Raw genomic sequence first — 27891 nt, forward strand, 5'->3', positions numbered from 1 at the left:
TTCATCTGCCAAGAGACTAAGCAGTGTTTCAGCACTATAAACTGCACAGCCCAATTATCTTGCATCATAGCCAGACAATATGAAGTGAGGATAACCCAGGTCAGGGTCTACTTGTTGCATAAGAACTGCATCCAAAGTGAGAGCAAAGTAAATAAGAAGCAGCTCCATTTCTCAATTAAACCTTTCTACCCAGTGACTCACCGGAAAAGAAATACATATTTATGCTTTTAATGACACATTTTGTTTGTTCTTGTATTCATCATTATCAGCACTCTACTCTCTAAGGTTATATTTAATGATAGGAGCTTTTTGTTTCCCATAAGTGCTATCTCACATTCAACAAAAACCTTCTAGCACAAATGAACAATTCTCACTTGGTCGCTTGTGTTCTTTGTCAGAGTTGTTGTTTTGTTTTTTAAATTAAGGGTGTTAACCTGTCTTGACTCTTGTAAAGTTGAACCCTCTGAGTAACAAATAAGATCACAAGTTCATCATTAGATGGTGACACAGCAGTAATGAAGAAATACAATGCAGTCGGACTAACAAGATGTCGCCTTCAGCAATATACGTGCCACTTCGACTAGAAATTAGGAGAAGTGAAGGTCTTATCGGCCACAGTTTAAAAAACAAGTCCAGCTTTTTGTTGCTATGGAACTAGTGGCGCATCTGAGTCAGGTAGACAGGACAGTTAATGTGACACGGATGAGTCTGTGATACAAGACAGGAAGAAGTTCTTATTCAGTTCACAGAAATGTGAGGACTAGTTGAGTGTTGAACTATTGAGGTAAGAGTAGCGGGAAAGGTCAAACATTCAATGTGCAAATAATGAGGAACAAGAACAGCAAACTCTGAGAAAACTGCAAAGAAGTGATGGTAAATAATAGCAGGACTCTACGTAAGAGGGTTTTCGTTCCACTTTAACTCAAAAATAACTTAAGACAAAGTTAAAGGACAGTTTCACAGTTTTCCAAGTATGTCTTAAAACAAGTCATGTACCCAAATTAACATTGAAACTGTCTTTTCTGACCGGAATAATTCTTCCTGTTCATATGGACCATTAGAAGATCCCTTCATAATGCAATTACAATGTAAGTGATGGGCGACAAGTCCCTCTCTTTACTTCCACTGCAGCCCAACAGGGAAACACAAATACTGTAAATGTGGCAGATATCCACTTGATGTGACAAATTCCGTCTGCTGAAGCATCAGATAAACTTTTTTATGCACTTTTGAATGAAATGACACACTGTGGATTTTGGCCACTCATCACTTACACTCAATGAAGAGGAGGAATGATAACAGTGAGGAAAACCTCTTTCAGTGTTCATATGTACATCTGACTGTTGTCTTAAGTCTGACTTGAAAAATCGAAATGCTTAAATACGAGTCAGTGACACACAATATGTACAGAAAGAAACTTTATTAGATCAAACCCCTGTAGATACTGTAACAACATTTTTGCAACAGCTGAGCAATAAAAAAAGACTTAAAAAAGATTTTTTTTTTTATGGCAACCACCTTACTGTAGACAAATCATAAATACCATAACCCCAACACCCCCACCCCCATCCTAATACTTTACTCAATAGGCATTACGGATTACAACTGACATTCACACCTACACAAATTGCATACTTACTAAAACCAACCTTGAATTTAAATAAGTACTATTTCATTAATAAATATTAAGTATTTCATCAATAAGTGGGTGTACTGTTCTCTTTTAAGAATGATTTAATTAGTGATGTCAGATTATATGTGCCTGTGTAAAAAAAGACTTTTAGAGATGTGGAATATATAAAAATCTCGACAACATCATAAACACTTCATAAGACAAACAAAAAAAAGTAAAGATCCTTCCCCACACAATAAGGAAAAGTTAAATGTATAAATATGATAGTTCTAAAGTGCATCTGTCAAAGACTTGTCGAATGAAAAGTCATCAGCGGTCCTATTAAAAAAAAAAGATTAAAAGAAAAGTCTGAACTTGCAGCAGATATATTTTGCAAAAACTACCTACATACATGCACAGTTTTTTGTTTTTTTTGTTTTGTGTATACGCGATGGAAAAAGAACAAGGTAACAGAAACAGGACTAACATCTTCACATTTGTCAAGAGGTGATAATTACTTCTGTGCCATTTCAATCCACTCTTGTTTGTTTACACTTGGCTTCACAGAATATTTTATTTCAATTTTAAGCAAACTTGGCTGATTAAAAAAAAAAAAAAGCACACAGTGGTGAATAAGTTCCTTCTTCCTGCAAGAAATGACTGCAGACTCTTTTCCCTTTCAGTCAGTTTAACCTCCAGGTTTTTAATTCGTCCCGTATGTGAGGCGAGGGTTGTAGGGTTTAAATCTTAGGCAGCTTGGGAGCGCTGATAAGAGGGTTGGTCTCTTGCAGAAATCGTCTTCCAGCACTCTTGTAGTCGTAAGTGCAGTCATGCGTCTCTGCATAGCGGTGGGTGGCACAGAAGTTGTGACCGCACCTAAAAAAAAAGGTATAAATAGGGGTCAATGACGTATAAGGATTTTCAACAACTCAATTTTAAATAATAAAAACAAGCATATCTAATGCAGTAGTTCAAACATTCAGAATGTTGTGTACCTGACAATTCATATTACAATTTGAAAGTGATTTTAGAGGGGGTTTTCAAGATTAATTGGCACTGGCCTGAAAAAAAAGTCATTTGGTGCGACCATGATTCATCTTGAAATGTCTTATATAAATAAAAGACCATCATTTACAAAGATTTAAAAAAATGCAAATACTTTGTTTCCAAACACTTTATATTACTGAAAACTTGTAAAAAAAGATGTGAAGCGTGTTAAGTAAATTAATTTATTTCAAGATGAATCGTGGTCGCACCACATGACTCTTTTTAAAGGCCAGTGCCAATTAATCTTGAAAAACCCACTAAAATCACTTAATTTCAAATGTATAATATGGAGCTTCAGGTACACAACATTCTGAATGTTTGAACTACTGCATTAGATATGCTTGTTTTTATTATTCTACAATTGAGTTGTTCTAAATCCTTATACGTCATTGACCCATAGACAGATTTGGATATATATGCAAAACCCAGTTTCTCCATTTGTAAACCTCATCTGCAAATCACAATAGTTTTTTTAAACTAAATGGCATCTCGATGCATTTTAATCATTCTATTCAAATCAGCCCATTAGTAAGAACAGCAACACCCTATTACTTATTTAATTTGGTGCACTGTAATGTTCAGTAAACATTACGTGACTTGACAAGTTCAGCTTGATTAAACTGTAAACCTCTTTTGAACACAGTGGGGAGCTCGACTCTATTATGGCTCCACAATTTCAAGTGGTCGCTGCTCATGGCGTTGGGAGAAACTTTGATCAGGCTAATAACTTGCGGCACAACAAACTGCAAACAGATAAATGTTTTCACTGGAGAGGTGGCTCAGAGGCAAAATGATGAAGCAGGAAAGGACCACTTCTACTAAAAGGGTGCTTCTAGGACAAGACTGACAATAGGGAGGGATTTCATTTAGAGTCAGGCAGTGTGTGTGTGTGGGTGTGTGTGGGTGTGTGTGGGTGTGTGTGTGTGTGTGTGTGTGTGTGTCCTTTGGTGTGTGGCAACGTAGGTAGAAAAGCTGAAGCACTTGTACCTGCACTCGTAACTGGTGGCCAGGCCAGTCTTCTTGCCACAAAGGAAGCAGTGCTTAGAGCTCTTCTTCTTGATGCCTGCGGGAGGCTTGACTGGAGGTAAGTGGTACACTGGAGTGCCTGAAAGTAGAGGAAACATTTTTTATTTACTTTAGGGGAGCCAGTTTGGAATATCTGAACGTGGCAGTGTGAAGGTTTTCTATCAGTAAATATCGGTATTTAAATCTGGGATGAATCTAAATATTTTAGCCTGGACCTCTGCTTTAAAAATGATACAATTTACGAAGTATTCCTGGTGTCTGCACACAGCGCAACTGGAGACGTTAGGTAAGTTTTACAACTTTTTCTACTTTCTAACAAGCCCGGTGGCTTCTTTTCTGATTGTTAAACATTTCCTCAATCCGTTACAGTAATCGTGAAGCCATAAAAGGACAGAGGAACAGAGTGCTGACCTGTACGGGAAGAATATTGACCTGCTTCCTGCTTATTACATCCTGAGCATTTTTCTCAAGCACTTTAGTCAAAAACAACACTGTGACATTACTGTAAGTGCCTAAAAGTTTCCACCCTAAGAAAGAAGTGCAGAAACAATTTTCTGAATCCCATTGTTCAGTCTTCACCATTTTACTTTCTTTTGTTTGTCTGTTTTATTGTTATTTCAGTGAGTGTTGTCATGTTGTGCAATATGTCTGCTTACCCACGGGAAAAACTCTAAAAAACTACAGCATACAAAATGTCACTTTCATGTCTTTATGTTTAGTGTTTCTTTGTTAGCCATGACAGTTCATTTCAAGCTTGGTTTAAAAAAAAAACTTTTAAAAACTTTTTCCAAATGAAAACCATCACGTTATATCTAATTACAAACAGTTTTCAGTGTCAATAATTGTTAATTAAATCAAACTAAATGGAGGTAGATTTGTGATAAAAATTACAGTCATTTTTTCAATAGTACAAATAGTTGTCAATCATCAGTGTTTCCATTTGAAAAGGGTTTGAGGAAACACCTTTTCCATATTAAAGCCTGTAATTGTAGGAAGAAAGTCATAAAAGGGTGTTCATTTCCTAAGTCAGGAAACAGCAGTTTATGTCAGCTTGTACCAGTTATAATCGTGTCTGTGGAAGCATGCAGCGCGGTTAGGTTTGTGAGCCGTGGGGATAGAGGAACAGATAAACCTGCCAAGCAGCTGGGCGTGGGATTGGATTTTTATTTGTTTTGTACACTTTAATCTGCCACAGAACAGACATACATCAGGTTCAAATATATTCAGACCCCTGCACATTTTCCACTTCTCCTCTGTCGAGTAGCAGAGTGGAATTTAATAACATTTAATTCTGGGCTGTACCTATCAACTTTTCTTTGCTCCTCAATTCTAATCTGACTTGTTTCATAGAGGATCTGATACGTAACAGCTTTACAACAGTGCCGTAGAGACACCAACATAGAGTCAAAGGTACTTTTTTTGGTAACTTGAAGTGTCTCAGCTTGTTTCACTTGCAGTTACTGTTGGTATCTTCATTGAAACTGCTGACCGTTGTTTGCATTGCTCTGCAGTTCAGCCACCAGTGACTTGCTTTAATGAAGCAAAAAGGGATGTTTGTAAAGCTTGTGTACCTGGAACTGAATGGCATTCTACTAACAACAGAACTGAATTACACTGGACTTAATATTGTTACATACCCATTAAAATATGCTTAACATTTTATTTTACAGTTCTATAATGTCCAAACAATTTCCAAGGAAGTTTCCTGGAAAGAATTATTTGGTAGTAATTATAGAAAAAATGGCTCCATTTACAACAAAGGTAAATACTCATATATCATTCACTTATTATTGGAAACTTTATCCAATTGAACACAGTGTGTATTTTTCCTGTAATTTTTACCAAATCACAGAGTTCTTTCCAAAAAACCTCTAGGAAATTATGACCGTGTAAAATAAATCAAAAATAAAAATAAAATCTGTTAAAATCTGGTTTTGATGCTGATTATTCAGAGTGTTTCAGAACATCACTCAGTTTTTGAGTTGGCCTCTACAAGCTTTACTCAGACATTTTCTTTCGTTCTTCCGTAAACTGCATGCATTCTCCTTCTCTATCCTGGAGAAATCCTAAAAACAGTTTGGAAAAGTGTCTTATCTCTCATGCTTTGTGTTATTGGCTATTGAACTATTTGACCTGAATGCCAACTGTTACACCCACTGCTGACAATTGACTAACACATGACTACAGTAAAGCACGGAGGAGGAGTATCATGCAATGAGAAAGTTTCTAATGAGCCTGAAAGTAGAAAATTACTGTGAGCCAGGAATGATGTCAAATACAAGACAGGCCCCTGAAAGAAAAGTCAAGTACAAGATCTTGTAGCAGAGTGATGATTCATTTTTCAGCAAAACTTGAAGTACAAAGTCAAGACCATCATGACTTTTGAGTTTGATCTCCACCAATAAATTCTCCTGTGACGAAAACACTGATACTGATAAATGAACCGTCCAGTGATAAAAGAAAATGAACTCACTACTTGGTGTACTGATCCATGTGTACTCATCCATATTCTCTGAGCATATCAGTGGCCGACATAAATAAGTGAGTGTGCTGGTGTGTGAGCCTGCCGCCTTCTGCTGCGTGTGCTTCTTCTGCAGTTGTAGCAATGATGAATATTTAAAACCCTTGGGGTGCTTTGTTGTTGTGCTCATACAACATGCACCGAAAGCTTTGTCATAACAATATCCTCTCTGTATGTGACTGCACCTCTTAAATGATGGCTGTAAAGTCAACAACTCAAATGTCCATTTCAGCCACTTCAATGTAACAATTGTTTTATTTGCGAGTACTTGATGAATACATGAAAGTGTTTGTGTTTCTCTTACCTATTCTGCCAAAGGAAGTCATGACTCCCCCACCTGACACAAGACTGTTGGTGGCCTGAGAAAAACAACAGCAACATGAAATATTTCTGAGGAAAACAATAAAACTACAGCAGTCACAAGATCAATCATGAGAAAATGTAGATTTTTAGCGAAATTTCATGCTAGAAAAGATGTAATGGTAGTAACCTTTACTGGTGAAGTAAGAAAAATATGCACAGGGTCTTGAATAGGAAATACATATTAAGAGAGTGAAGTATACACTCAAATATGTTACACAGGTGTTAAAGTACAGAGGCACGGCAAAACATAAGTTACAAAAGACTCAAAGCTATTGCGACATAGCTCCAAGACTGAAAGCTGATTTTGACAGAACTTGCTTCTGGCTCAAGACTCATATTTGCATTCCTACCTGTGTAGCCACAATATTTACAGGACACTGACTTTTGCTTATTTGTGAAGTGTATGTTGCAAATATGATACATGTTGCTATATGAAATTCACTGGATATCATTTGTTAAAGCCTGATGAAGTCCAACTACTGCATTGTATTAAAAGACTCCTTTTTTTGTTTGAAGAAAAAAAACAAAAATCAGCATAATGTGTGCTTCGATCTCGTGACAAAAGTCATGTGATATCCTGCCTGACAGTTTTAATCTCTGAATGACTGCGGTTTGATTCATCATGAAATATGTCACAGTTTTATATACTAGAGACTGCAGTGCAGCTTTTGAAAAGGCACGACTCTGTACTAAAACACAAAATAGCAACTTGCCCGTTGGGGATCTTCTGTAGTTTTGACTAATTCATTTACTGTGACAATTAAAGAAATAGAATATAGGATTTGATGACAAATACTTAATTACATTCTTTGAAAAGCAAAAACATTTCCACACATCCAATCTTAGGCGCAAACATCGATGCCTGTCTGTGCTCACCATGTAAGAGGCTGCTGTTCGGTGCAACGGTGACATTTGTCTGATGAGATCATCCTGAAGGAGTCTATTAGTTGAGATGGGTGGCAGCCTGGAGCCAAGGCCGCCCCGTCCTGAGGCAGTGGCAGGAGGCAAAGACAGAGCAAGTCCCATACTCTCTCCAAGGCAGTCCTTGCTGCTGCCATCTGGAGCCCTTGTGGAGAGAGAGGCCAAGAGCTCAGAGCTGTTCAGTGACCCCAGTGACTCCTTACAAGCTTGGTTGGGCATCTTAGTGATGCTTCTTGCTTCCCTCTTGGAGATAAGCTCGGGCCTCTTGCCAGGGGATTCCACTTTGACAACACGAAGGCGCGGCGCATGAGCTGATGACATCGTGGAGGGGTGAGGGGATGTGCTGCCTGGCCGAACTTGCGCTGAGGAATGTGCTTGAAGGTTGGGCTGTAAACAGGAGACAGGGGAGTCAAAAGGCTGAGGCAGCGGTCTGGTAGAAGAGGACGGGGAGGTGGAGGTGGGTAATGGAGAGGGGGCGCTGATATGAAACGATGTGCCAAGCTGTGTCCCATCTGCTATGCTGGTGACGGTATCACTTGTCCCAAGTGTCAAGGTACTGGGTGGGGATTGGGAGAGCGGCAGCTGGTGCTGAGCCGCAACCTTGAAGGACCGACGCCCTCCGTCTGGCTGGTTGGACACATCCAGAGTCAGAAGGTCTGGCAGTTCCCCAAATGGAGCTCCAGGTTGTGTTTGTGCCACCAGTCCAGCAGCTTCCTCTAACAAACTCAGCCCGACTGCCTCCCCAATAGTCTCAGCTGGGTCAAATGTGGCTTCAGGTGGCCCTCTGGTGCACAGTGGAGGGAGCTGAGGGTACACACAGTCCCTCATCAACCTGGTGCTGCCAATGTCCAGCCGGGATACTTTGGGAGGGGGTCGGATTTTTGCAAATGGTGGGCATGTCTCCCATGGCTCCTCCTCCTGAAGCATATAACAAGAAGGCGAGGAGAAAGAGGGAGGGGGGCGTCTGAGGATCGAGAAGTGGGCAGAGGTTGCAGCAGCAGCAGAGGGCAGCGGGGAGTCTGTGGGTTCTTGGTCTGCAATTGGAGGTAGTTGTGCATTTGCCCGAGGCTGGTTAATCTGGGGGAGCGAGCGAAAGAGGCGATGATGGTGTCGAGTGCTGGAAGGTCCTAGGGAGCCACTGCAGGGATGAAGGCTGACGGGGGGCCGTGGTTTTACTTTAGTCGACTTCTTCGGCTGAAGGACAGAGACAGTCAGATTATACCGTAGAACCCTCTCAAATGCAAGTGCATTTTCAGTATTTTCCCCATAGTGTAAAATTATTCAATTGTAGCGGTTAACTCATCAGTTGATTTAAACAGCTTGCATAAATCTATTATGAGCATAAATTATAGAGTCGGCACAGTTTAATGAAACACTTGGCTCTATCTGCTTACAAAGACATGCAAATTAGTGTTTGGTGCAGTACATCTGCATTACACAAAATGGTTGCGGGCTACCATATCAAGTCTATGAATATGATAAAAAAGCATTCAATGTTATGACGACTTTAGACAGAATTTGGTTTTAGTTTTTATTTATAAAATGAATGATCACTGCGATCTCAATATAATAATGAGGTGCAAGGTGACAAGAAACATACAAATTTGAGAAAGAAAGGTTCTGCACACATAAGTCTCTTTGGGGTATTAGATCTAAAGAGTTCGTCCTACTTAAACTTAGAAGACCAAAATTTGTTTAAAATACCTCAACTGGACCCACAAGTGTACAACCGTTTTTTCAAGATTCAAGATGAATAAACTGAAGAATATCTTTCACATACAGGGTGCAATACAAGTCAATTTAAAAACGTTGTGAAAATTAATACAGCTTTGGAAACCGCATCTGCGATCAAATTTTAATGGGTTTCTGTGATCCCACTATCTTCCTACCTTCTTGTTGAGGTTCATGTCCTCCATCTTGGCTTTGAGCAGCTTCATTTTGTTCATGGTTATGGAGTTCTCAAGGCTCTGCTGTGCAGCTGCAGAACTCTCTCCATCCTCCTCCTCCTCTGCGTACACATTGTACACCGAGCCACCGCTGGAAGACATGACAGGCAAAAAAAAAAAAACACGCTTCCTGTCAGTGATCTATAAAAGCAGCTCAAAACACAGAGAGCCTGCTCACTCTAACCTCTACCACCACAACAGATGTGCACTGAGCTGCAGCAGTGTATGACTACACCTAAACTCTACACTGGCTACATGATCTAATAAATCTTACTTGAACATTATTTATGCCTCTTTTTTGTGCACGTTCACCTTAACACTCAAATGGCTGCCAATCAGTCCAAATGGTTAAAATCTTACATCATATCATAGGTTAAAAAAATACCCATCTTCTAGATTAATGTTTACTATTTTAGACAATGTTGTTTAACAATAACTGCCAGTCTTTTACACTAAGTGCACTCACAGTATTTGGATAGACAATAATATAATGACATAATAATTGCACTAAAAACTGTGACAACCCTCTCTGGACAGACTCCTTGTCCTCTACATGCAGGAGCCTAGTGGATGGAGTTGGGTCGTCGGGGATTCTGCTCACCTGGACTGACTGGTGTCTATATAAGCAGGTGGCCGTCAGTCACTTGCCCTCTCTCCTCCGGCTTCCATCAGAGTTTGGTTTAGGTTGTGTTTAGTTTCATTAAACTTTTAATTATGTACAATAAATCTATTTTCAGTTACAACTCATGTGTGGTCTCCCCTCCTTTGTCCAGTCTTGAGTCGGGTTGTGACGAAATATGCGACAAAATAGACTCTGTGGCAATTTGCTGACCTCAGAGATTCAGACTGAAGCGTCAAGGTGCCATCTCCTCTGTCGACCACACGGAAGAAGTTAAGCTGGTCACCCTCACGGTACACCACAAATGTGACTTGCTTGTTGGCCAGGCTTTTCTCCCAACCCTCCTCCTTAGTGCCCTCCATCAGGTCAGCCACCTCTTTGATAGGATCCTCCATGGTTACTGATATTAAAAAGAGAGGAAGTTCAATGTTTAAAACAGTTAAACACTATATCTTTGTTCCCTTGTGCATTAGCGAGTTTACTTTAAGTTATTTTTGACATGATGTAAATTTACAGATGTCCAGCCTTCATGTGAATATAGTGCCGTTTTTTTGTGTTTTCTTTACCTCTCCTGGTGTTAATTGGGCCTCCCCTCATAGCTAAGACCAGCTTCAAAGTGCAGCCCTCTGCAATGCTGCAAACAAAAACACAGCAGAATATGTATAACAAAAAATTATTGTAAACCGTTCCTTTATGTAAAAAAATCTAATGGCAGAGAAGCAAATAACAGGAAGCATATTCACATTGGGGGTAAAATGCTTTACTTCTGAGGCAAAGGAGAGAGATGTAAAGTAAATAGCACTTGCAAGGGTCAGGATGATTTCCAGATGAACTTAAGAGCACAACTGGGAATACCATTGGAACATTTGTTTATGAGCAGATGTTTCATTGCCTACTCAAACTCCTCTGCTTTGAAAACTTCAAAAAGCATGCTGCAGTGTGATAGACCAGCCTAGCGATCTCACCAGAGGCTGTTCATGTGGAAAATTAAGTGACAAGCATTCACAACAATACCACCATCTGCAGCCAGCAGAGCACTAGAGGGGAAGGTCTGCATCTCATAAACTGACAGGAGTCGAGGGGCGAGATCTTTAAACACGGCCAGTGTGTCACTTGTCTGCATCTCTGGCTGATTTACAACATGTTGAATTACATTACGACTGACTTACCATCAAAACAAGAAGGATTTTAGAGAGTGCATATGCAAATTATTCTAAATCTACACAGAGTGCTTTCAAGCATATTTCCCTTAATTGCTCTAACAAGGCTTGTTGTCTGTGTGAGCTTGCCTCCGTGTCAGAGCCCTGAAGGATAGAAAGGGTCAGGAGGAATAGATTTACCCATAGTCGTGTAGACAATGTTCATCATCCAGCTCCAGATTGTTCCAGATAAGGTGTTGCTGGGCAACAGGGATACCTTTACAGACAGATGGGGAGAGGGTAGGAGAGAAAACAACCAATGTTGACATGGACCTGTTCATATTTCTTATGCTAAGTTCACTAATCTGACAGACAGGATAGATGTGAATGCCATACACAGAAGCATCCACACAATTAATGATAATTCATGTCTGCCCCCTACAGAAAGAACTATGTAATTGCTTCAACAAGAAAAAAAAAGTCACAACAGATGCATTCTCAGCTAAAATAGGATCAATTACGAAACCTGTTGATGTGTTACAGTGATACCACACATCAAGTCAGTTACAGCCAAGACACACCAGGGGTGGTTTGGACTACTATTGGTCTATATTATATCCAATATTGTTGCATATAAGACCGAAATAATAAAACTCTGGTAAAGGGATGAAAGCCTGATCAAACACAAAGCCTCTGTAGCGCTCCTCCTCGGAATGAGATGGAGTGTATGCGTGGTCAGGCGGCTCTCTGTGCTCTCAATGAGTGAACTCGCTGACCCGGTGCTGGAGGTGAGCCAGTGTTTGAGGGTGAGCGCTGGTGCCTTCATTGCAGAGCGGTGTGCTCCATCACAAACACACAGGCTTGGCTAAACACACCTCCTCACACACACACACACACACACACACAGAACACAGAGAGGCCTTTCTGACCAAAATGGGAAACAGCAGCAAAGAATGTAGATACAAAATGTCATCTTGATCTGAAACAAAGCAACCTTAGAGCACAGCCAAGGTCAAACATTTTTTTTGGACATAAATCAAGTTTGAATAAATGAGAGGTAATTTAGTCGAGTTAATTCCAACACAACCCATATTGGCTAATCACAAACTGAGTTTATTCGTGGTGCCTCCACCGCCTCACTCGGCTGACAAGCCAAAGAGGTGACTCCAAAGAAATGCTATTGTGGTAATGAATTAAGGCAGTTGTATTTTTACAAAGTCAACAAACAGCCTGATCTTTATCAACAATTCTCCAACAAAATAATGAATTAGGATAAATCATTGCACATGTTTAATTTTAAGAATATGAATGTTTATTTTTCACCAACAAACAGTAGTTTTTTAAACTTGACACTATCAAACTCTTTATGCTTTTTTTTTGGCATTGTTTTTTTTTTTCTTTCTCTCAAAATTATATTTAAACGTGGTAAGTAGCTTTAATGAGAGTCTACAGCACAAGCAATATAAAAACTTGAATCTACTGGTGCAAAACTTAACCTGAAAATCTACAGTAGCACTTTTATAAGAGAAAAGTAAACCTCTTGAGCATGATTCGATCGTACAACATGGACCAACAAACACTATGAAAGGCTTTAAATGTGCAGTTTTCCAGACGAGGCGATCTTATAACCCTCCTCTTCTCGGTCTAACAAATAATTGATACAGCTTACTGTTACAGTGCACCGTCCCCTAATTGCAGACCACAACAAACAACTACTACTACACATTAGTGAGCTTTTTACCTTCCAGCCTCTGGATCTTTGCCTTGACTGAGATGACAGCCTCAAAGGGCAACACGCGCAGCTCGAAGCAGGTCCCAGTCAGGGTCTCTATGAAGAGCTCCATAGTGTCATAGAGAGGAAGCTTATAGCGAAAAGTTCCCATGCTGTCATCGTTGAAGAAGGGGGGCTCCTTCTTGTCGGTCATCTTGGCAGGGTTGGAGAGAAGGACTTTTTAGGGAAAAAGCCAAATTGAGGGGTTGGCCCAAGACGAGGGAGAGGGAGACAGGTATGGCTCACTGGCCTCACAACCGTCACACATCATGCAGCATGACCGCAGCTGTGAGCAGAAAACAAACATCACATGATCACCTTAACTATTTAAGACATTTGATTAGTTTTACCACTCTCAGCGCCTCCACTCCAATGACTTCAATACACTCTACGTGCTTCCCATGTTGATAATTTGTGATTGTCTGAGCTCTGAAATCAGACAGGTGTACGCTGAGGTTATCTAGCATTCTCAACTAACCTCTGATATTGTCATTTTTGATCCCACGTGAATGATTTTGACACGTTTCAATCAATTCATGCATTCATCTGCATTTTTGTGCAGATGTATAAAAGGCAAATATAAACACAAAGATCTTTTTGGGTGGGCGACATAAATTATATACAAAGTAAATACAACATAATTCTGGGGAGTATTCACATGATTCATTAAATAAAAGTCGAGTTAATCACCTGAGGTGGTCATTTTGTATATGACACAAACAGGATGGACAGTTACAACAATATGCTAATGTACGTAAAAGCTGTCCCCAAAAATGAAGCTTTGACTTCTAGTACGTTTCAAATGTTTCATTTCGTTTCGGAAGGAAGGCTCATCTCAGTGGAAGCAGACATGTATAACCCCTTCATAAAACATTCAGTGCAGCATTTAGGGCCCTGGCCAAAATTCAAGAAGATCAGGTGTGTTACATAAACCCATCCAGTGGAGTAAGGTGTCCGCTGCCAGACCACTGCCTTTGACAGGTCATCTCTGGTGTGTCTGCACTCACCAAAAACGTAAAACAGATGCTGTGTGAGAGGGCAACTTCATCCAGTCATGCTTTTATTTACATTGAAAATGAAGATGAGATCAATTCAAGATTTGGGAAAATAGTGGTCCTATAACCCCGGACATTTTGTGGAAACATTATAAATTTTTCTGGTGTGGGACCGATTTTTCATGTCTGCTGTAAAACAACAGTTAGGTGTCAATATGAATACTGAAAGAAGTTTTCCTCACTGTAATCATTCCTCCTGTTCATACTGGCTATTAAAAAATCTTCTTCAAGTGAACTTGTAAGCGATCGGGGCCAAAATCCAAACAGTGGATGTGTCCACACAGTCATTTTGTACAAAAATGCATTTAAATGTTTATATGAAGCTTCTACGAGTAAGTCATAACAAGTGGATATCTGGCACATTTACAGTCCTTTTAGCATCAAATCGCCTCTTTGTGTTTCCATGCTGAGCTGAGGTGGATAAATAGTAACAAATAAAAGGGATCTTGGCCCTAAAAGGACTGTTTAAAGATATCTTCTTCTTGACTTGACACATTTGGACATCTGAAGCTTCATATTAGCTTCAAGTATTATTACATTGCAAACTCCTTTAATATATGGTATTATCTTCTCTATATGTGTGTTTTGAAATACAGTTGTCCACAAGCTGCTTGCTGTCCGTGGCACATAAAATCCTTTAAATGACCCTCCAAATTGAGTTATTCGACTTCATCGGGGGCTGACAGGAGCTCACAAAGGATTTTAAAAAACACTGAGGATGAGCGCTGATTGTTGGATCTGTAATGTTAGTATACGAGGCCTGAGGTGTATTACTGAAGGGTTGTCATAACAGGCCATTCTCCAAAGGAAAACTATTAGGTTGTCAAGTTACATGTGAAGATATGTGTGGATTACCTCTGAGTTAGTTACATTTATTTATAGTTATAACAGGAATTGGCAGCTCCACCACAGCAGAAGCCACAGACCAGTTCAGCAAGAGATGAACTAAACGGAGAAGAATGGAGTTGCCAGTCGTCTCAATACAATTTCAGCGGCTAACACTATTAGATAAAGATCACACACACACTATTTAATTCGCCGAGTTTTAACAAAGACGTTCAAACGTAGTTTAACAGTAGAGTTTCATTGTTGAGACCTGCTTACCGATATCTTCTTCAATACACGGCAGTGAAGCCCGTCAAGCCGATGCTGCTAACCTAAGCTTTCGTTGCCATGTTAGCCAACAACTCAAACAATGGCTACCGTTCTTACTATTTGGCTAGTAGGCTGCTAGGCTACATCCATCCATGGGCTCCAGTCCTGTCCGGTCCGGTGTAGCTGTCGACGGTAGCGCTAACCAAGCCGCATTTCATCACGTTAATCCATGAAAACTATACACAGGACAGGCTCTCGACCTTTTTCGGTCGCCGTGGTCCTCTGGTCGGCGACATCATACCTGTCACAGGCGGCTGAAACAACACCTTTGTTACTTCACATGATTGACAGGAAAACGAACCAATGGGCGTCAGGAAGGCTTATTTCATTTCCCACCCGCATTCCACAAACACCCACCCTACTCTGCGCCTGATTGGCTAATACTAGTTGCCTTCATTGGTTAGATTGGTTGGGCTCTGGGCTAGGGTAAAAAAAAATCAGGACCAGAGCCAATCATAGGCAGAGCAGGGGCGGTTCTTCACCGAATGCGGGTGGTAAGATAAATACCGTGGGCGAGACAACAAATGGTCCATTGTCAACACCTAAGGTCAAAGGCTGTCTTTCACATCCTCCAAAACTGGCATCAAAATTATTATAAATTTCTTATATACAGTCTATGCATCAAACATATTGTGAGGAAATTATATCGCAAGTATGCCAGTAATCCATAAAATGTGTGGTTTTATCATTGATATAAACACCATATATCTAGTATCAAATATTAAATATTAGGACTTAATCTCTTAAAAAATGAAAGAGATGAAATGAAAATAATTGTTAGTTGCAGTCTTATGCATTACTCCATCGTACCTAATACTCCGTCGTACATATCACATGTTGAAAGTACAACAGGATTTACATCCCATGACCAAAGGTTTATGGCGCTTTCACCAACATCGTCACTTTAAAAGGTGACATAAAGCAGACAGGCAAGTTCTGCATTCTTTTCAGATTCTAATAAGGGAGCAGCTTCAGTTCCTCCTTTTTTAGTTTAATACTGATTTTGGAAGAAAAAAAACACTAAACCATAATCATCAAAAACTCAAATTGAAATGTTAACAGTTCTAAAATTCTGTCAGACACAAAAACACATGAAAACAAATGAGCTAGAAATAAACACACACATTTCAGATAGCATAAAATATGTTTCCTTTTAGTTATTAAAAATGAATTTCATTTTCATCACAGCCAAAGTTAAGAAATGGATGAATTTCTTATTAATAAAAACATTGTCAAAATGCCTAAGACATTAAGTAAACACATTGATTTCTCATAACCATGATATGGCACAAACCCAAAGACATGAAATCTCAATATGGCAAAGCCAAATGATAAACATAGTCAAAACAAACAAAACAATTTACTGCTAATTTCTGCAGGCTTTGAGGCTAAGCATATGGTATGCTTATAAAGTGCTATCATGTATAATAACGATTAACAGTATTTAAGTGTTACATAATATAATCTGATGCTGAGATGATTTTCGGAAATGCTTTTGAATGATGACTGGAATCTTTATATGGAAAAAAAATAAGCCACAGTATTTATATGAATTTATATGAATAAATACTCTATCAACAGTGTATCCGATCTCCAGTCTGTCAGCAATCCAAATGACAAAATAATTAAATCCACATTTGTACAAATCTGGCTACTCAAAAACAGTTCAGTTCCCACCAAGAGCATTAAGTGGATCATCAAATATGTCGCCTGAATCTGTTGTTGCACTGGTATCCTGGGATGGTGTTGTTTTCTTTGATTTTGGGGGAGGCTTGGTCACTGGCTTTACTGTGCTTGGTGAGAAGATATCATCTTTAAAGAAGAGAGAGGTGGCACAATATTTAATTAAATATGACAATCTTAGAACAGGATCGACCACAGGACAGATGTTATCAAAAGAGCTGCTGTTTTATTGTTACTTACCCATGTCATCGTCGAATATTGACTTGGTCTCTCCCTTTGTCTTGGACTTCTGTTTTGGTTTAAAAGTGTCTGTCAGATCAGCAAAAATGTCTATGTTGTCATCAAACAAGCTGGCATCAACAGGCTTTTCTGTGTTCTTCTTCTGAACTTTAGGCACAGTGGCTACTTCATCCTGGGGAGAGTCAGCCAATAAGGGAAGAAATTAAAGTTATTATAATGGCACAGTTAAAACATGACAGTATTATCATTGATGTAAAATTTAGTTACCTTGAAGATGTCCTGCTTTGAAAAACTACCGCTACTCTTGATTTCTTTACCACTTGTGGATGTGGGGGTCGCATTGTTGCTCACACCAAAGATGTCCTCATCATCATCGTCTTCCAAAAAGGACGAGGCCTTGGCTTTCTTTGTGGTTGACTTTGGCTTGACCTTTTGGAAAAGGTCAACGCTGTTGTCATCAAAAATGGATGGGAGTGTGCTCTTATCTTTGTCTTTCTTTAACGTCGCCCCGCTACCGTCTTGATGTTGTGAAGTCTTCGTAGTTGTCTTGGTGGAGGGTGTATTTGTGACTGAGGCAGCCCCAAACAAACCTACAGAGCCAAAAAGGTCATCCTCATCAGAACATGGCAGCACTTTGGTACTGCTGCTTTCCTTATTTGAGTCTTTCTTTCCAGCATTTGTGGATACCGGCAGTGTCAGTACGGATGGTCTGGTAGAGATTTCAGTAAGTGACGGTTGAGAAGGTGAAGAGGCAGACGAGGCGGACGAGGCAGATGAGGCGGGCGAGGCGGTGGTTGCACTTGAGTTCGGTGGTGTCGGACTGGCCTGTTTCTGGCTAGACATGTCTGGTGGAGGTAAGACTAAACCAGAAACACTGGGCTTGGACACAGGGACATCAACACCCAGAGTTACTTCTTTATTCTCCATAGATCTTTGGGCTGATTGCTGCCTTGCCGCTCTGGACTGGGGTCTTCGTTGTGCAGAACCTTTAGCACGACCCTGAAAGATAAAAAACGTTCACTCACAAGAACGTGCCAGAAATCCAACCTATAAAAAAGCAAATAAAAGGATAACAGACATAATACTCCAGAAATTAAACCCCACCTTGTGTGCACTCTGCAATGTTAAGATCTGGACTGGGGTTTCGAAGCTCACTCCAGCTTCACTGTCTGTCTGGGCTCCTACAGGAGTTGTGGCAGGGCTGGGGCTCAGGCTGGAGCTGGACACCCCAGAAGAAGAACTGGGAGCCATGCCAGGCAGTACACTTACAGCCCCAGGCATACTGGGGGCAGCGCCAGGGAGCAATGCAGCAGGGTTGATCATCAGATTGGCCTGAATATGAAAAAGAAGAGATGCACCATAAGAGACACTTATCGAAGTGGAAAAGATATCACGGATGCTAAGACCAAAGACTATTTAAAACATACTACATTTGTTTCCATGCTTCAGCTACACATTTACAGCTGTAGAATAAACTATTCATGAAGTTTCTCAGCATTTCAAGCAGCAGATCATTTAGAGGAAAATGAGAAACCAGGACTGTGGATGGGAATGAGGCAAGAACAAGATGCATTTCTTGTGAAACTGAAACAAAGAGTGAGAGAATTCTTCCGAAATCAAAACAGACAGTTCTTCATTTTGATAGTCATGCTACTGTATCATAGCCAAGCTTTTAACCTGGAATGTAAAAAGTCCAGACAGAAGAAACTTTGAAAGAGAAAACATGTAAGTTAGAATAGGAAAGTCTTTCCAGTAGTAAAAAGAATGAAATATCAGGAATGAAGACTTTCGATTAAATAAAAGCCAAAAAAAAGCAAAAAAAATTACTTGAAGTTTCCCAATCCTTGATGAGGGATCTTTAGGTTTTACAGGGCTTGGTGCAGGTTTCTGTGTGGTCAGATTACAGCAGGTTTAATATTTAATTCAATAAAAAACCATCTAGACACATTACTATACTACTGACTGTGAATGACTTGCAGTATAAAGGCAGATTAAACTAGCAAAACCTATTCAAGAATTATAACCACAAGGCCACACAGGTATGTTTTCATGGCTCAAAGAAAAAAAGCACTTCATGGTATTACTGCAGCTGTAATATATGTTGTTTACAGTAGACTCACCTGAATCTCTGATACAGATTCTGGACTTGCTAGTGGTGCCTTGTCATTAGGTATACTAGGCTTCTCTGCTACTTTCTGTGAATGTAAATCAACAGAGAATAAAACAAGATCAAATCTCCCACTGTTAGAAAAATGCAAGACTGATTTAAATGATTATTTACACGCAAATAAATATACAATGCTTAGGAAAAAAGAATCTGTTGTGCTAAAATAAAGACTTATATTTACTTTCTTTTACTTCACAACTGGCAGGGTATACATGACTGTCCACTCGTGGTTAACCAACAACCCCCAGCCTGTAACCTGGAAGCTCTATAAGCCCGCCCCCTGACATCCCTAATATAACGATGGCAACAGATTACATTACAGCCTAATTCTGATCATTAACACAATAATTATTACCGGAGGAAGCGTTTTGGGTTTGGTGGAGCTGAAGAGGTCATCCTCATCGTCATCTGCAAACAGACTAGGTGCTGCTGGTTTCGCTGAGCTGAGCTTGGAGCTCTAGAAAGTAAACAGTCATGTATCATTATCATCTAGTGAGAGACATCTGCATTGGACAAAGTACATTGTTTATAAGAGATAAAGATACAAACAGATAATAGCATCTTTTATACTGACTGTAGCTTTCCCTGAGGTGGCAAAGAGGTCAACGTCTGGGTCATTGTCCTTCTGCTGTGTCTGACTGAACAACAACTCCTCATCCTGGAACACACCTGTGCTCTTTGGCTGTGGCCGCTCCTCTGTGGGCTGTAAACACAACACAGAAATGCATATTTTAATATTTTGACTGCAGGAGAAATGTTGTTAAATTGAAAATAAAATCATACAAACCTTTAGTGTGTTTTTGGCCGTGGGTTTACTGGGCGTGAATATTGGATCATTCCAATCTGATTCATCTTCTTCCTCGTCATCAAACAGACTCACAGTGTTTGTTTTGACTTTCTCTTCCTTCTTAACATTTGGTGGTGGGCTGTCTTTAGAGAGGAAGCCATCGTCGTCGCCGTCAGCTTCATCCAATGGGCTCTTGGTCTGCTTGCTGGCAAGAATGTCAATGCCTCCAAAAAGACTGACAGCTCCAGCAGGCTTCTTTTTACTCTCACTGCTCTCTGGCGATGACGGGAGTGTCTCGGGGGTCTTTACTGCTGGTTTCTCCTGCTCTGAAAGCCTATCCTCTGTTGCTCTCTTATTATCTGCAACCGCTTCTGATTTCTCTGAGAGCGAGGGGGATTGAGAATCCACAGCAGGTGTCTGAAGAAAAAAGGGCATTTGAATTTAATCCCAGTGAGCAAATAGTGCAATAAATTAATTATAACAGAATCTCATTACAAATATCATAGTTGTGTCATAAACTCATAGGGCCAACTTGATTTTCAAATTTGCTTTCTCTCTACTTGAGAGTGGCTCTCTAAGGGCTGAGAACATTGTCTTTTTTTTGTAAGTATATTTTTGGGGCATTTTATGCCAGTATTAGATAAACATATTTGAGAGGTGACAGGAAGTGACGGGAGATAGACACAGGGAATGACATGCAACAAATATCTGATGCTGGAATTGAACTACATTGTGACAATGTGGCATGCGTCTTTAGTAGGCTAACAGGACACTCCAAAGCTGAGAGCACTTTCTTATCCCTTAAGCCTTTTAAAAAGGCCACTGAAAAGAAGTTTAATACAAGATTGTTTTTCTTGGCAAAAGCTTTTTACCCAGCAGCAAGATCTATTTTTAACTTAAAAAATAAGTTAGCACACTCACTTTAGCAGCTGGGGCTGCAGTGTTTGTGGTGACAGCAGGTTTGATTCCAAAGAGGGATCCTTTATCTTCATCATCATCACCTTCATCTTCAAACAGAAGAGCAACTCTCTGAGGCTTCTTATTACTGTGTGAAGACAGAATGGTAGCGTTAGAAAAGAATCCTTGGCACTTTTAAAGTGATTTAAACCTAAAAAGTATATTTAACAAGCTAAGTATGAGTAAAATAATTCCTAATGTATTGATAGGAACAAATGCACTTTTAATACCTTGACTCTTTTGTTGGAGCAAACAGGTCATCACCGTCATCATCAAAAAGGCTGCTTTTTTGAGATGTTTTGGCACTTGGGAGACTGGAGGGGGCGCTGGCACTGGGCTTCATCCCCCCTGTCTTGGTCTCCTGCTTTGCTGCACTACTTTTGGAACATAACCACTGGTCCTGTTTTCACACAGTCACAAAAATAATGCATCATATTGTACTTTCATTAATACTGACAAGCACAAGTAAAATATTTGTTTTTCTTTCACATACCTCATCATCGCTGAAGAGGGAGCTGGACACAGTCTTACTGAGCTTCGGGGCAGAGACTTGAGCTTGATTAGGTTTTGGTTTCGATTTAGCTGCAGATGCAAACAAGTCCTGCAAGATGATGGACAAGATTACTGAAATGTACTCACAGCAAAGTAGGCTTAACCTGAATCTGTTTTGCCATGCATGTGAAAAGATTTTTTTTCACCTCTTCTTCCTCATCATCAAATAATATCGAAGAAGCCTTGCCCATTTTGCCTTGGCTTGTGGGTTCAGGCTTAGACTGGCTCTTAGGGATGGTTGGGAATACCTGTAGAAGGCACATACATATATAGTATAATAAAAATATCTACAGGACCAGTCAAAACTTCCCATTCACTTGAATGAGAAAGTGCGTCCAACGTTTGACTGGGACTGTATTATTATTGTTTACTTTATTTCCAGTGAACCTCAAGATCCTTACTTGTGTGTCTTCATCATCTGAGAAGAGGCCTCTGGTCTGTGGCTTCGGAGCCTGTTTGACAGCAGCTTTCCCCACATCTACAGCAGGCCCATTCTAAAATGCACAAAAATAGATGATAAATTAATATAAATATATTTTAAAACTGTAACTTCCTTTTTGAATGGGTGATATTTTTGTCCTGTAAGAATATACTGGTAAAGCGAAGTAAAGAGAACTCAACAAAGTGAACGAAAGCAGTGAAGTTAAACTTGTTCACAGGCTACACTCAAATATGGCACTCTGAGCATACATTCATTTAATGAGTGACTCCAGTTCTGTTAATTAAATGGCATCCATGCCAGATAAATGCTGTTGGGAGTCATGGTAAGAACAAGCACGACCTAAAAACAAAAAAAATAATAGGAGGCGTCAAATATCTTTTGACAATTTAGGCAAGACAGCCAGCAAACATTGTGCTTCTTGAACCCCAATACAGCCCTGTTTTGTTGAAAATATGCCATTTTGCTTGTGAAAACAAACCAAATTTAATTTGGTCAGGAGTATATTGTTAGACAATGATCTATTCAGACCTCCTCAGATTTCTCTGACTCCTCGCTGGTTGATGGTTGACGTTTTTTCAGGCCCTCAGTGAGTAAGCTTTTAGTCCCAGGACCAAACATGGAGATGGCCCCAGCTGGCATCTAAGCAACGAATGAATGAATGAATGAATGAATGAATGAATGAATGAATGAATGATCATTAGCAAAGGAACTCTCAGACAACAACAAAGCACAATGCAGCCATAACAACACAAATTTGATTCACACAACCAAATCAGATGTGATGAAAACTTATTCAAGCTTTTTTTGAGGGGAAGTGTTTGTGAAGCCATCTATGTTCAAACACAGTCAAATACTTGTATGTTGATCTTTACCTTTTTCTCAGGTGATTTGACCTGCTCTTCCACCACCTCCTTCTTGCTCTGAGCTGGAGTTGGTGCACTGTACTTTTCACTGAATATGTCACCATCATCATCGTCATCATCGAAAAGGTCAATAGCATTCTTGGGTTTGGGTTTCTCGTGTCCAGCTGCAAAAAAAACCCAACATGGTTTGAAAGTGATCATCCCCATCTGAACTTGAACTGAAGCACAGAAACACCCATTCCCACACACTTACCAGAATCTGACTTCTTCAGGCTTTTACCATTGAAGAAGTCATCATCCTCTTCCTCATCATCGAACAGCCCACCTCCTACTGGGACCTGTTTGGAGGTGGCAGGGGTTTTGGTAGCAGGAGCTCCGTTTTCTTTGCTCTCCACTGAGTCGGACTCATTCCCTGAACTGAACAGGCTGTTATCTGTTGGAAGACAGTGACTTGGTTTGATTGAGGATGATGTAGCACAAAAAGAAGTGATACAAAGTGGCATACAAGTAAACTGCTACTACCTGGGAATATTGAAACGGCACCTGGTGGAATTTTTTTTCCAGGCTTGCCAGATTCTTTGAAGGAAAAGAAAAGAAAAAAACAACAACCCCATACATTAAAATACTACTAGAGGCAAATTAAAAAACAAATCCAAATTATTTTAATATGTACCTACCTGTACCTATCCCATTTGTCTACAAAGAGAGTCTTACCTGCAGTTTGAGCTGTGCTTTTCACGCGTTCATTCACAGACTTCTCTTCAGACACAGGGGGTTTTGGTGCCTCAGAGAAAAGATCCCCCTGAAAGGTAAAACATCATACAGCACAAATCAAATTCTGGCTGCAGTCCACAGTTTCTGTCATGTGACACTGGACTGGATTCAGAGGGAAAATCATTTAGTTTAATATACCTCCTCGTCGTCGTCAAACAGGCCTTTCCCTCCGCTGAAGAGGCCACTTTTTCTTCCAAACGGGGAGAACTCGTCATCATCCATAGGTGGTGGCTTAAACATGTCATCGCTGTCATCTTCAGCTGCTGCTACAATAAACATAAACAAAATTTAGCAACATTGTGGAAATAATGGCTGTGCTATGGAAAAAATCACAAATGCAAAATGCAAACAAAAACAAAATGATTGCAGTGATGATGAATGAATGTCATACCCTCTGGCTTTGCAGGCTTTGGTTCTTTTCTGCCTTTACTTTTCTTCTTAGATGCCAATGCTTTCAAGACATGACACGGTAGAAAGAAAATATGCATAAGCATGCACATGGGGTGATGGCACTCATCACTGAAATGCTTTCAATGTAAAAGTCAAGTATAGTCTTTGATTAAAATTAAATATGAAGAGTGGCAGGCACAAAAGTTTTTTTTACGAAAATTCAAAGTGATGATGATAGCTGGCTGGTGATGAAAGTGACTTACATGCTCGATCTCCCTCTGGTTTGTTAACAGGTTCACCTTTGATTCGGGCTGCAAGCTCATCAGCAAAGGAAGATGGCCCTGTGTTCTGAATGTGACATGAAAACAACCAGAGGACATACGTCACACACACACAGCATACATCAGTTTTCCCCAAGGTAGCTGAGAAACAGATCTGAATGATGTAAGACTCAAATCACATATAAGCAACTGACAAAAGTTATCTCGAAACTACTTGTATATTCCTTTTCTACAAGCGTACCTTTGTGTCATCATCATCGTCGTTGTCTGAATCTCCGAATATGTCAGAATCCTCATCTTCCTCTTCTTCATCTTCGTCATAACTCAACATTGATGATTTCTAGGAGAGTAGGGGAGGAGGATCCAAAATGATAAAGTTATTCAGTTTAAATGCAATCTTTGATAGGTCTGGCAGTCAGCTAACCTTCTTGATATTGTTGTGCTCTTCATCGTCCTCCTGGTTAAAGTCGTCATCTGAATGCTTTTATGTAAATAAATTAATAGAATGAGGTTTCAATTTTTCGTGTGCAACATGCACAATTAAAAAGCTGGAAAAATACACTTAAAGAAAAAAAAAAAGTCTTACAACTGCGTCTTGGCCGTCTTCACTCTCGATGACACTGTCTCGGTCACTGTCGACTGACATTTCTGCAAGAAGAATTAAAAAGCTGTAAAATAAGAGCACTAATGAGGCATGTATGGTGCCTTAAGAGACTGCCATGAGTATATTACCATCACTAGAGAGGTCACCAAGTCCAACATCATCTTGTTCCATGAAGGCTTGGGAACCAATCAGATACGGAAGAGGCCTGTCCACATAAAGATCCTAAAAGACAAAGACAGAATGGTTAACACACACTATTTCTAATGACAGATGCTGCATGTCATAGACGTGCATTTCTAAAACAATTGCTTTATTATTAAGAAAGTACATTAAAATACATAAAAATGTTGATAATGCAAATACACATAAGCATATCTCAGTGAGTGTCTTAAGATTAAGAGCACACCTTAGGCTCCAGGATTGCCTCCACTCTGTCTGTGACCTCCTCGTCCTCTGAGTCAGAGTTTCCTGCTTTGATGTCCAGTTGCTCAAAGGCCGACTCCAGCACTTTCAAACCATAATTCACTGCTTCCTGCATCTTAGGGATCAACTCTGCCTCCTTCTGCTCACGAGTCTTCTCCTTGAGGGAAAACATTAATAACAAATAGGTCATATGTCACATAGGCAATACAACAAGAGAAAGAGATGTTTGTCAAGTACTGTGGCCACACGATCCTTGATTTAATAATAACAAAAAGCATTATTCTGTATGTTGGGAGCAACATTCACCTGCTCAGGCTGCTTCTCCAAAGCGTCAGCCTTAGGAACAGTCTCTTCTATCTCTTCATCATACACTCTCTGTGACAGGACACAAATTAAACAATATTTTTACCTCCAAAGTACACAAACAAGTAGACTGAAATTCAACAGTTATATGAAACACGTAAAGCAAGAAAGTAAACCACATGAAAGTTGAATTGATATTCATTACATTTTCTATAAACTGTGTATTGGAAAGCATGAGGAAGTCATTAAAGACAGAGTGCAAGCAGCTGTCTGTGGCTTTGGTGTCACGAATTAGACTGTCCAGCTGCTTTTCAATCTCATGTGTCTTTGACAGCATCTTCTGGGAAAAGTCTTGGAGGAACAGAAAGAGCTGTGAAGTAAGCAAAAAAACACAATCAGAAACACAGCTACAGTAGCAAGGTCATGTTCATTACAAAGCAGAACATGTTTCACAATCACCTTCTTCACCTCTGACTTCTAAATCATTTCTGCAGCATTTGTCTAACTATTTGAGTAAAGGTGATGATGAGTTGTTGTTTTTGTTTCTGATTTACCCCTGAGTCAGCTGCCAAAGACCAACTGGCACTGCTCTGCCGCATCTCTTCAAGACTCCATGGTCTCTCCCAAATCTGAGCATCTTCCTCTAAGTGTTCACTCCTGCTTGGGCCATTTGCCATTCCATCCAGCAACCCGCTCATCTGCAATCGGATAGATTGTTGTCATTTATGCAATTTATTAATTCAGACAGGCTTTTGATCACCTGACATTAATCATGAGGGGAACATATTTCAACCTAAAAAATAAGTATTATTTTACTACTGTAACAATGTAGCCCACATATCTGTTTTAAGTTGTATTTGATGATGACAAATCCTGGAGCTGCTTCATGTATACAGTGCCAATCAAAAGTTAGAACATGCTTTCTCATTAAAAGGTAATGCAGCAACTTTCTCGATGTTGTGCCTGTATTTAAAGAGACATTACTAGGATATAGTTGCAATATCTGCTTGGTGCTCTACATTTATCTCCTCCAAAAACGTTTAAAAAACAACAACTTGCATCCAAATCTAACAATTAGAAACTGGAAACATAAGATCAATGGCAGCAGGATTGTGGTAAACCTAAAGAGAATCAGGGCCAAATACATCATACTTGATGATTTCCACCATCTGAACAGGCTGAATGAACTGCTGCCCTCTGATCAAAGGTTTAAAACACTCTGTAAAAACAAACCCCAGCGATGTGATCACTGATCATTTGTCCAAACGCTTCATGTTTGAGGAGCTCATGTGATGTCGGTGTTGTAGTTGTGAATTTGATTGCCTCTGACTAAAATGATGCACAGAATAACTCACTATTACTGCTAAAAACTTATGATTTTATTTTCCAGAGTAATTAAAACAAGTTATCACATAATAAAATCCATGTTAACTGGTGGATCTTTATTTTAACTAGTGTAGAGTTACTGCTATACTCGCGTTACAACAAACTAGTTTGGACTATGGCAATAATGTTACGCATTTGCGGAAGACAACTTGTTGAGTCCACATAAAGTTGCCTAAATTTCCTCTTACTAGCTTTCACATTCAATCAGACTTGCTACTAGAGGAGTAATCGGGGACTGTTTGGCTAACAGCTAGCTCAAGTTAGCTAGCCAACATCAACGTCAGCTACAGTAGTGCCAAGCGACGCAAGTCACATACAGCCACCCACATTTAAGCGCCCTCGTGCTTACCTTGAACACCTCCGTCAATTGCAGTCCGCGACGGCAAACTGTGGTCAGAAACGACGTAAAAAAATAAGATCAATTATGCTAAATTTTGGCCTTTCCCTCATTGGTCTTCTGACAGGTCAGCCATGTTCTGTCTGCAGACAGTCACCTGACTACCGTTGCCTAGCAACCCCGGGGAAAGTGGGGCGGAGTGGAACAAACCAACAATTAATGCAAAGAGGCCAAACGACTCTTTTACTCTTTTACGCTCACTATAAACTGCCGCTGCCGTGAAAAACAGTCGAGTTCATCTCAGATTTTATCAATGATTACCTATAACTATCCCACATACTTATATAAGCAATTTAACATCCATTTGTATGTATTTTGATCCATTTAAAACCAAATGCGTTCTACTAACGTAGACTATTTAGCAATACTGGACGTTTATATATTTTTGGCTGTTTATATCCAACATTATCTTTTCATGACCCATTCACTCCCTCGTTCTTGTTACATCTCTGACTTCTTCCAAATTT

At 39.9% G+C, this 27891-nt stretch overlaps 2 protein-coding genes across 6 annotated transcripts; both read right to left on the reverse strand.

The window, feature by feature from the left end:
* Positions 1-1642: 1642 nt before the first annotated feature.
* zfand4 (zinc finger, AN1-type domain 4) lies at positions 1643-15417 on the reverse strand. 2 transcript variants are annotated; one of them, XM_062430930.1, is made up of 10 exons: positions 15233-15417; positions 12936-13251; positions 11396-11471; positions 10622-10689; positions 10269-10455; positions 9380-9527; positions 7446-8684; positions 6511-6565; positions 3647-3764; positions 1643-2488 (listed from the first exon to the last, which is right to left on the reverse strand). In XM_062430930.1, the coding sequence occupies exons 2-10, from the start codon at positions 13117-13119 to the stop codon at positions 2353-2355; spliced, it is 2211 nt and encodes a 736-aa protein (XP_062286914.1). In that variant the 5' UTR covers positions 13120-13251; positions 15233-15417; the 3' UTR covers positions 1643-2352. The 2 variants fall into 2 exon arrangements, with proteins under 2 accessions (XP_062286914.1, XP_062286913.1); XM_062430929.1 differs by having other exon boundaries at positions 15125-15417.
* A 652-nt stretch (positions 15418-16069) lies between these two features.
* Positions 16070-27498, reverse strand: washc2c (WASH complex subunit 2C). 4 transcript variants are annotated; one of them, XM_062430101.1, is made up of 31 exons: positions 27377-27498; positions 26196-26339; positions 25847-26011; positions 25645-25713; positions 25322-25495; positions 25044-25137; positions 24898-24959; positions 24736-24792; positions 24553-24651; positions 24294-24378; positions 24032-24091; positions 23779-23903; positions 23581-23668; positions 23389-23442; positions 23120-23299; positions 22876-23030; positions 22532-22642; positions 21963-22055; positions 21708-21809; positions 21503-21610; positions 21240-21409; positions 20974-21097; positions 20053-20469; positions 19840-19968; positions 19621-19722; positions 19219-19293; positions 18926-18985; positions 18203-18430; positions 17366-18097; positions 17099-17270; positions 16070-16987 (listed from the first exon to the last, which is right to left on the reverse strand). In XM_062430101.1, exons 2-31 carry the CDS (start codon positions 26337-26339, stop codon positions 16842-16844), a joined length of 4380 nt encoding a protein of 1459 aa, XP_062286085.1. In that variant the 5' UTR covers positions 27377-27498; the 3' UTR covers positions 16070-16841. The 4 variants fall into 4 exon arrangements, with proteins under 4 accessions (XP_062286085.1, XP_062286084.1, XP_062286086.1 ...); XM_062430100.1 differs by having other exon boundaries at positions 23779-23906; XM_062430102.1 differs by lacking the exon at positions 24736-24792 and having other exon boundaries at positions 23779-23906.
* Positions 27499-27891: the final 393 nt, after the last annotated feature.

Source organism: Scomber scombrus, chromosome 12, assembly GCF_963691925.1.
Source record: "Scomber scombrus chromosome 12, fScoSco1.1, whole genome shotgun sequence".
Classification (NCBI taxonomy): Eukaryota; Metazoa; Chordata; class Actinopteri; order Scombriformes; family Scombridae; genus Scomber; species Scomber scombrus.

What these genes read in the sequence shown, in the direction of transcription:
- zfand4 (XM_062430930.1), bottom strand. Translation starts at nt 13,119, where the DNA reads ATGACCGACAAGAAGGAGCCCCCCTTCTTCAACGATGACAGCATGGGA. An exon ending in CATTGTCTACACGACTATGG is followed by an intron (nt 10,690 to 11,395) that starts GTAAATCTATTC and finishes TTTTGTTTGCAG; the next exon opens with CATTGCAGAGGGCTGCACTT. An exon ending in ACATGAACCTCAACAAGAAG is followed by an intron (nt 8,685 to 9,379) that starts GTAGGAAGATAG and finishes TCTGTCCTTCAG; the next exon opens with CCGAAGAAGTCGACTAAAGT.
- washc2c (XM_062430100.1), bottom strand. Translation starts at nt 26,339, where the DNA reads ATGAGCGGGTTGCTGGATGGAATGGCAAATGGCCCAAGCAGGAGTGAA. An exon ending in TGCCGTTTCAATATTCCCAG is followed by an intron (nt 23,300 to 23,388) that starts GTAGTAGCAGTT and finishes GTCTTCCAACAG; the next exon opens with ATAACAGCCTGTTCAGTTCA. An exon ending in CGGCCAAAAACACACTAAAG is followed by an intron (nt 19,969 to 20,052) that starts GTTTGTATGATT and finishes TTGTGTTTACAG; the next exon opens with CCCACAGAGGAGCGGCCACA.